The sequence below is a fragment of the Xiphophorus maculatus genome, chromosome 2 (assembly GCF_002775205.1).
Source record: "Xiphophorus maculatus strain JP 163 A chromosome 2, X_maculatus-5.0-male, whole genome shotgun sequence".
Taxonomy (NCBI): domain Eukaryota; kingdom Metazoa; phylum Chordata; class Actinopteri; order Cyprinodontiformes; family Poeciliidae; genus Xiphophorus; species Xiphophorus maculatus.
In genome coordinates this window covers 7,226,453-7,236,690 of record NC_036444.1, presented here as the reverse complement: position 1 = coordinate 7,236,690, position 10,238 = coordinate 7,226,453, and the positions used below count along the sequence as shown (strand labels likewise).

Here is a 10,238-nt window from a genome sequence, read left to right as displayed (position 1 = left end):
GTTAAGTGAGAATTTCTTATTCATATATGCAGTTTGTTGAAACAAGCACTGAAGTGCTTAAGCGCTGGCCACACCCTGTTTACATATTTGCTCCTGCTAGGACAGGAACAAAATGAAATGTTCTGTGCTGCACCCATACTTAGCCTGTTTTTTCCACTGCAGGTAATTTGCTTTCCATGAGGACAGAAAGGTACATTAATTCTGTTGAAGATGATCTTTCCGGTGTTTTGTTTCACATATTTTTGATTCATTCATTTGAAATGATGACAGTATTTAAATAGCAAAGTCTTTATATCTTTACTTTCTCCTGTAGACACTAAAAGAAAATAAATATTTACAAAATTCAACCAAAATTTTCTTTTAGTGTTTCTCATCTTCACAATGTCACAAAACTGAAAAACATAAAAAGCTCAATCTGTGATAATTAAATTGGCATTTTGATTAATCTATAGCAAAAGAAAAAAAAACTGCTACAAGAAGCATAAATACATAGTAATGAATTTTAAATATAAGCAGGAATTAAATGTCCTCGGTGACCAGGCAGTAGAAATCTGAACGTGCTTCATAGCTGCGAGTTCCCAGATCTGAGACGTCAATATCGGAGGCTCTTACTTGAGCTTCCTCGACCGGAGCAGCAGGAAGGACGGGAGCTTTACAGGCCAGAGCCCTGTGCATCGGAAGACGAAGACCTGCAGCAAATCACAAATTACAAAGTGGAAACCATGCAAAAAACACATCCACATGCCTCATCTGCTTTCAAATAAAACTGGCTTTTGTTAGCAAGTAGTGAATGTTGAGATTAAAGCAAACCCACTCACAGTCGACTTAACTTTTTAAACTATGCTTAATACTTAGCTACTTCTCATATCTGTCATATTTCTTCCCACATCTATTTAAATATTGCTCTCTTGCCACTATTAGTTTTCATAGTTCAGTGTGTTTTGCTGCACTTAAGCATATCGGCTAAATACACAACATATTCACTGTGCATTCCTATAGGCGATAGTTTTTGGGGGGGGGGGGGGGGGGGGGGTTCGATGTGCACTTTTTCTATAAGTTTTCTGTCAGGACAATTTGACATTTCTCTTTCACAAGCTTCCAATAGTGTCTGGCTTTCCTCATTGTATTGTTTCCACTGGGACCATGTTTGCTGTCAATAATGCGCAACAATTTCTTAAAGTTGCAGGACTACCTGAAAAAGCAGTTTATAGAGTTTACAAAAATAATAATAATTTTGAAATTAAATAAATAGGTGATTCCATATTATTTAACCTACATGGTCTGAAAAAAAATGTGTGCTGAAAATGACATTACATTCATTTTAGGCATGTCTTACAAATCTGGAAATGGTGCTATGTAATTTTTATTTTTAGTTACAAAGTTGAGAGGGTGTATGCTGTTCTCCTCATTGAAGCTGCACCTCCAACACTGGAACATTAAAGTTATAATTACAGTACTTGGCTCACACCAGAATGACCTAGATAAAGTATATGCCAACTCACTGATCTTTTTATCATCAAGTTAGATAATTTCCCTTGCTTGGGTTTGCTTAATCAAGCTAAACTAGCAAATTCTAGAACATAGTTGAAATCAGTTTGAGATTTGTGCACAAGTTGAAATTATTCATTAGTCTCTTGTTATTCCTTGAGAATAAAATGCCAAAAATCTGGCACAGTTTAAACAGACTAAGATCAGCACCAGAGTTTATATGAAGGCTTCAGGATTTTCCCTTCTCTGGCACCAATATGTACCAATGCAAAGTGCAGATGTGCATCCTGCATTAAAAAGATTTTGGGGTTTAATTTTATAGGAATATTTAACATATAGCAGTGAAAATGACCTAAAATGTTGCACAGAAACTTATGGCTGCTTCAAAAATTGAACACAAAAACCTACATGGGAAGTTTGTTTTTTATTTCTGACTTACTTAAAAACACATGTTGGCATGTTTTTAAACATGCCAACATATAATCTTCAACAAACTCAGATGGTTTGGTTTAACGGCTTAAACCCAATGTGAGACCTCCATGTCCGTACCTCTGAACTTTCACAGAAATCCTCTCCACAGGGCTGGAGCATTACAATTTATAAACACGCAATAAAGTGATCATATTGCACTTGACAACAGGTTGTAGTAGGTACAGTCACCTCACGTTTCAACCTTGTTTAAATTAAAAGTAGGCTTTTTTCTGAAATGACCAGGTTGAGATCATGCTGTTTCAATAATAGATGGATTTAAACATCTTTACCAGGAGGAACAAGAAATAAGTGATGGGAAAGTGTGTGAATCAATCAAATATACATGTGCCACTTATACAATGAGTACTGGTTTTACCCAAATCTCCAGCAGGGTCGGTGTCCGAGCGACAGTCCAAGTAGTCGGGGTCAAGGGTCAGCATGGGGTCCTTATCATCCTGCAGTACAGTCTGGGGGTCGCCTGCAGAATCCTTGTGGAAAATGACTCTGCGAGGCATTGCTAATGCTAGCTCCTTCCAGAATGCTGATGAAGGAGTCTGACGAAGAAATATCCACAAATAAACAAATACAACACATATTAAGAATAGAATAGAAACAGAAACGTCCTTTATTGCCCCACAATGGAGACATTTCTGTGTTTGTATCATCAAAGTTAATAAGCTTTCTGCAATAAAAAAAAGATTTTGGAAGAAAATACTTTTTTTTACTGGTGTTGGGGGTTCACATCTGAGGAGGATAGTGGAATGGTTTATATCAAAACATATTCATATTTTAGAATGTCCCAGTCAATTTACAGGCCTAAGTCCAATGGAAATTCTGTAGCAAGACGTGAAATGTGTAGTTCACATGTACTCTACTTCATCTTGCAAAGAAGAATGAGTGAAATTTTACTTTTCTGGATGTGCATCCTAGAAAAGACTTGCAGCTGTAACTGCAGAGAGGACTTCTTCTAAAAAACATTAAAAGCATGTCACACTAGAAAAAATATGTATATATTTTTTTCTTTCACTTTACAATTATCTGTCCATCCCATAAATTTCCCCCCAAAAATAAATTAAGATTAGAATTTATAAAATAGCAAACAGAAAAAAATCATTTTAAAATACTGATTTATGTTGCTGCTTTTCAATAAATAGAGCTGCCAATTTGGGGCTCAACAACCCAGAAAACAAAGTTAGAACAAACTGACTCCTTTAATTTCCTTCAGCATATGTTTCCACTTTGAAATTATGTTTACTTTTACATTTAGGCTCTAATTAAATTGAAAGATTTAGCCCCCAAAATAAGCCACACAAAGGGAAGCATTTGGAACTGGTTTGATCATTTCTCCAACAGTCTGCGTCGTTTCGCCTGAGGTTCTGTCACTGCTTTTCAAGTGGGCGTGACATACTTAAAGAAACCAATCACAATCAGGCAACATTTAAACCTAAAGTTCAACAGTTAAATCAGACAAAACCTCATGCCACTTTTATGCAATCTGGCAAAACAGCAACGCATTTAAAAAACCTCAATACAAAGCAAAGACTTAGTTCATCTCTAAAACTGCGAGTGTTACCACAAACAAACTAATCACTTCTTTGTAGCTTGTTTTGTTGTAATAATGCTTATGTTTCTGAATCATTTTTGACTTAATAATAAGGTAGTCTTCATGAGTTGTTGTCTTTAGAAACAACTATATCTTTATGGACATTGCAGCTCTTATGGAGGTTTAAAATCCCAAATGTAGAAGCCTTCTCTTAAATCTTACCACAGAGTTGTGCCTCCAGGTGAGTAAGGTGAGGCGGTGCTCGTTCTCACTGAGCTGCTGCTTTATCTCAGGACTCATGCGTTTGAACTGACCCTCCAACGTGATCAGGATGGGCTGCTGACATAACTCCAACAAGTGAAGAAGGCCCTGTCTGAAACAAAACACAGACTCAACCCTTCAGACTCAAAACAGACTCAACACTGACCTCTAGTGGTACATTTACATAACTGCTCAACACTTTCACTAACTTTTATTGTTCCTTTATGATAAAATAGATTTATGTTGTTTGAGACTGACCTGAAATTATTTGTGCACCAGTCCTGCTCAAGATAAGCGTTAGAGAGAAGCACTATCAGGCGGCGCGAGCGGCTTATGTTCATTAGGAGCTCTGCTGAAGGCTCTGTTTAATAAAGAAGGCCGATTTATAATTATTACACTACATTTATGTGTTTATGAAAGGCAGTATGTTTACATAAAACAAGCAGTAGTAACATATTGATCGTATTTGTCCTAATTAATCTTTTGTTACCAGTGTTAGGCAGGATATCGTTGTCATTGAGGTGCACCTTGTACCCATTTCTATTCTCCAGATGAGGTTTGAGGATAAAGTTGATGAACTTCCTGTCATAATCATTGTTGACATAAGAGATATAGGCGTCGTATAATTTTCCATCTGCGGACACAACAGACACAAACACACAGACAAAAAGCAGAGGCTAAGACTGATACTTCTACACGAGAACAACCTCACATCGCTTCGACAAGCCTCACCATTGAGTTCATAGTCTCCATAGGAGTTCTTGTACCAGAGCTTGAAATTCAGGTGGCACCTGGAGTAAACCACGGCTGCTATCCCCAGCAGCAGGAGGAGGAAGATGGCTGCAATCACTGCAGCTGTGTGGCTGGGACTGTCTGAGAACACACACACATAATAATGAGACGAGACAATTTACTTATTTATATCTAGATAACTGGGCATTTTACAATGCTATATTATCAGATTATATATTTATTAAGACTAGTAAATGACAAATATCAGCTGATGGACAAATGACACCAAATAAACAAAAAAAATTGTGATAAATTTCATGTAGAGTGATTTAAATTCAACTGTTTATTTTTGTTTCAGCTTACAGCTAATGGCAATTATGTTTACATTTCTGAGAAAATGTGAATATTACAGATTAATTAATTTTATGCAGAAATTTCTACACTACATACTATATAAATCCTATGAGGTACAGGGATAACAGGGTCTGTGTTTTTTTTATTTTTGGTGGTCTGAGCAGAAGTCAGATCTTGCTGCAAAATGAAATCAGCATCTCCATAATGCTTTTCAGCAGATGGAAACATGGAGCGCTCTAAAACTTCCTGCTGGACATCTGGGCCGAGTTTGCACTTGATAAAACTCATTTCACCAGTTAATGACATGGCTCCTCGAATCATCGTTAACAGAAATTACACGTTGGACCTCAGGCAGCTTGGATTCTGCTTATCTTCACCATTCCTCCCGACTCTGAGACCTTCCTTTTCAAATGAATACAACATTTTATTTGACGTGAAAATAGGAGTTTGGATCCTTTAGCAACAGTCCAGCCCATTTTCTCGTTAGACCAGGAGTGGCGTAACAAGGAATGTGTCAGTTGTAGTTCACGTTGTGAACACGCCTGATAGCTGTGCCTCCTGAAGTATTGACTCGGACTGCAGTCAATACCTTGGGAATCTGCCCAAAAACTCCTTTATAGACTTTGTTTCGTAATAATCTAGTACTCCATCTAAGGTGCGGCCCTTTTTCTGCCATACCTTTTCTTTCCTTTCAGCTTTCCACTAATATGTTTGGATACAGCAAAACCTGCTTATTCAGCTGTATTCTTTAGTGGCTTACCCCTCCTGTGAAAGGGAAAGCCTCCACAAGAGGCGAGTTTCTGCAGGACAAGACTGTGTGGGCCGCACATACGCAATACTAAAGGGGCAGTGTTATGTATTTTCCAGGCACATTGTGCTATAAAAAATACTATCAATGACGTAAAACAATTTTAACACCTTGAAATTGGGCCTCCGTCTTCTTAAAAACTCCTGCTCTGTTTGAAACTCCACCTTCAACAAGTCATCACGCTCCCCTGTAAATTCAAACACTTTTTCCAGCATTTCACTGAGAAGTAGCTCATATAATGAGCTCAGCTGATGCAGAGTTTCACCAGGTGTTTATTACTTGCTGCTGGATAGTCTGAAGGAGCTGAGAGGGGGCGTGGCAGGGGAGGGGTGCTCTGCGAGGAGGAGGAGGAGCTACGCCGCAAAGGCTGCACTCGATCCACTCAGGCGTTTGGCACAGCTGAATGGTTGTCATGGGAGATTCATGGATTTCTCAAGCATGCATGGAAGGATCAAGGCAACATTCCAGGTAAGTTTTTAATGAGGGAAAACATTATAACGTAATCTAAAGCTCAAAAGTGTCAATTTGACATAATACTACCCCTTTAAATAACTGACTGATGTTTTTCTACTGAAATGTCTTTCTGGAGTAATTTCTAAAATAATAAGGTATATAATTTATCCAGGAAAAAAAATCTAATGAGGAAAGACCTGTATGCAAAAAAAAAAAAAAAATCCAGGTTTAATTCTCTAAAAATGAAAAGCCCAAAATGTTTCGCAACTTGTCTTACTTGAATTTTGCACGCTGAAGTCAGCAGAAATGTTCCTCACGGTGCAGCTGTAAAGTCCAAAATCCTCTGCCTCTCTAAGGGTGAACTCCAAGAGATTGCTGACAACCAGATGGCCTGCATCGGGGAACCTGATAAATAAGAGAGAAAAGATACTCTTACCTTCCTCTGCAAACATCAACTCAGGTACAAAATGAACTGAAGTAAGTAGCTTCAAAAGACCATGATGTTGTGTTGTGCAGGTAGAGAGTGTGGTTGGTGAGTGACTGGCCATCTTTGCTCCACTGTAGTGTGGTTTCACACTGCTCCTCTGATGGGTCCCAGTAGAGCAGAGCAGTGCAGTTCAGTTTCACAACAGAGCCCACACTCCTCCAGAGTTTGGTTGGGTCGCCGTTTGGTTTAAAATCTGGAGCTTTAACACACTGAGACTCTGCAAATACACATCACAGGTATCAGTGTTCAGTGTGAGAACTGCCCACAGTAAATGCTTGACGTAAAGGCAGCTGTTGGACGGTAAATACACACCATTAAAGCTATCGGGTTTGAGATAAATATAAACTATATGCTCACCCTTTACTACGAGGTGCACAGTGAATGATGGAGTACTGTTTCCATGCTGAGTACAAGTGTAGTTTCCTTGGTCCTCTAAACGGATGCTGGAGAACTTCAGGAAGGCGTTCCCTTCCTCATTCTGGAGCAGCTGACAGTCCTTCTGCCAGGTCCACAGGGATTGGGGGAGACTCTGAGGCTGAAGTGTCTGCAGAGGACACTGCAGTACATATGAAGGCCCTAAATAAGCCACCTGCTCCTTAAACCTGCTCTCATCCACACAGGTCTGACCTACAAAAAGAAACAGAGTTACACACTACTAATAAAGATCAAGTCTCTAGATTATAAACACTTTATTATTTTGACCATGAATGCTGAACAGACTGCCAATATAAAGATTTTGTGTTTTTATTTATATATATATATATATATATATTTCCCAACTCTCCCTCTGAAAAAATTAAAACAAAAGCTGTTTTGAGAGATTAACAACTCTCATTTTGGCCTTCATGTGATAGCCTAAGCTTAACACATGCACCACCAGGTGGAGGAGTAGCTCTTAAACCTAAGAATACTCTACCACATGTCTAGGATGGTAGTGGCATTATCATGCTGAGGGTCTATTTTGTTTTCAGTAGCATTGGTGCATTCAGTACTTCAACTTTGTCTTAAACCAGCTGCTAAATCTCCTGTTGCAACTTTCTGTTTTCCCATAGGGACTGTTATCCCAAACAAGGCAAGCATTAAACTAAAAGGATGGCCTTCAAAAAGTTTGAACACCTCAGAAAATGTGTGAAATGTGCTTAATTTGAGCTTGTTATGTATATTTTATTGACTTAAGTGTAAATTTGAGTAAATTACCCGTAATACTCAAACTATAGTGTACCCAAATCTTGCTTTCTGAATACTTTAAAAGTAAAAAATTAATATGGAATTTATGGTTATGATGAATGTGTAATATTTGGTCACATGTGGGCTTATTGTGACTTTAAAATAAATAACTAACCTTCCCTGATGAAAATCCCCTGACCGGTTCTTTTACTATGTCTAAATGTCACTAGATCATCCGGGTTCAAAGTCCAGATTTAACCCTGTTGCCAGGCAACCACATATTTGACCACATGTACACTGACCCTGTACTACAAGCATCACGTAAATCTAAATACATAGGTTATTATTAATAATCAATTGAAGAAAGCTGATTAAAGGTTTAATGATCACTAAAGTAAACACTTTTGTCCATCCTTACCGATGACGATGGCCTTGTTCGATATTCCGCAGACTATTAATAAAGCAGCTAAAAGCAGAGCCATGAGCCAAACTTTCCCCCTCCTCCTCTCTCAAGCCGGAAAATAGCCTTCCTCCGTCGCTTTCTCTGCACACGTCGTTCCCAATAACAGTCGAAAATGTTACTTTATTACCATTTAGTTTGTCAGAGGTATGCAACTGGCTACGCAGACGTCAGCTTGCTGTTTCATCAACTGCACCTGGAAGTACCTGAAGCGCCACTCGTGATTGGCTAACTCCGGACCACGTGATGCGCACACCGCTTACCTGTGGTCACAATGCAAATAACCTGCAGTGGCAGAACAGCAGAAACTCACAGAACTGCCCCTTCTGCTTCCAGTGGGTAAAACTGTGCTAACAAAGCACTCAAATAGACATTTTAACGGCGCGCAGGTGTATTTCCGGTTTCACCTCAGCCTACCTGCTGGTTGGACTGTCCCCAAAATTATTACCACTGTCAGCAACGTTAATTACATTTTTATTTGATCTTTTCAGAAAGTTAAAAGGGATTCACCTGATTTCTTTTGGGGCATCCGGTAATTTAGGACAGGATAAGAAAAAAGCATTTCATCAAGTGAAAATTATTTACCAAAGCTAGGACGCCAAAACGTTGTCATCTTTTCTTAGTTAATGTGAACCTTTTATTTGCAGATATTTATGTACAGCTCAAGACCTCTAATACATTACCCTCGAGAGCATCACCAAAGTCCCAGGACATAACTAAAAATACATCACACATTTGGGGGTGATTTAAGTCTCCATGGACAAGAGGCAGGCAACCTGACTAAGATGTACAACATTGCAACAAATACAAAAGAAATTACCACATACCAACATTCAGACCTAAGGGAAATCTGGAGGGACCTTTAAAGTGTCCAATAAGCCTAATTGTCATGTTATTATCTAAGAAAGCCTGACAGGTTATAAAACTGTTGTGATTTAACAAAAAAAAAGTACACAATATTTATTAAATCACCATATGTGCGAATATTGAACTCATATTCACAGTTTTGACTCTGTGTGGATTAAAAAATCTAAACAATAGATTAAATCTTGTTCACCCAATTCTTGGTTTTGAAACATTGACCTTGTAACACAAAAACAGTTTAAGAGGTCTGAATATCCCCTATGTGAGTGTTTTTATACTTCTGTATATAAATATGAGTCCCAATATCAGAAAACTGTCTTTAAAGTTTTTTTAGCAAACAGGAAGTAAGGAGCACTTAATGTGTGAATGCAAACAATACCTGAGAAGTGTGGCCGAGTCTTTATCTGGGAGTCCAAATTTCAAAACACTTCCAGAAACAATTGTTTTAAATTGACAGAAAATCCATTAAAAATGAAAAAAATGTAGATATTTTTACATGTCAAGTGCAATCCTGCTTGGTTGTGATTTTTAAAATCGTCATATTTTTTGAAATTCCCCCTATTCCCCCCCCCCCCCCCCCCCCCCCCCGTTTTAATCCTTTGAGATCTTTCTCCACATACAGGGAAGCTGCTGGCACAAGCCAGGCTGCAAAGGATTTACATCAGACCAGAATATGGTGCAAGGAAGGTTCATGAAATTAGGAATTAAATCTTTTATCCTCTACAAGCGTGCGGCACATTTTTATTTTCGAAGCATGACATTTAACCTAGACACCAGCACCTATGTAGGATTTCTCTTCTAGAGGTTTGCAGCCAAGAGGAGCTTGCTCTGTGATGTAATTTCTCCTTGGCATCAGAAAAACTGGCAGCTCAAATACTTCTGAGGCAGATCAAATAAAATATCCAAATGTGGAATCAATGCTGAGCAGCCTAAGCATTTTCAGGCAAATTCAACAATATTTGTTTTTTGATTTTAAGTTAACAAATGCAGCAGACTTTAATCATGTGTGACATACATATTATAATTTTCTTTGCACCCTGACAAACCTTGGCATATGAGCATTTTTGTGTTGTTTTTGAATTTGGATTTTGTTCTCTTACATCAGTGTTGTTCTTCCCTCCTGATTTGTTGTTACTTTGAGTATTAGTTA

The 10,238-nt window shown here is 38.3% G+C and overlaps 1 protein-coding gene across 1 annotated transcript; it reads right to left on the bottom strand.

Moving 5' to 3' along the window:
* Window positions 1-109: 109 nt before the first annotated feature.
* On the bottom strand, window positions 110-8,443 carry sigirr (single Ig and TIR domain containing). The gene is made up of 10 exons (XM_005809917.2): window positions 8,183-8,443; window positions 6,955-7,224; window positions 6,607-6,814; window positions 6,388-6,515; window positions 4,496-4,636; window positions 4,254-4,397; window positions 4,022-4,124; window positions 3,725-3,875; window positions 2,336-2,513; window positions 110-689 (listed from the first exon to the last, which is right to left on the bottom strand). The coding sequence occupies exons 1-10, from the start codon at window positions 8,244-8,246 to the stop codon at window positions 520-522; spliced, it is 1,557 nt and encodes a 518-aa protein (XP_005809974.1). The 5' UTR covers window positions 8,247-8,443; the 3' UTR covers window positions 110-519.
* Window positions 8,444-10,238: the final 1,795 nt, after the last annotated feature.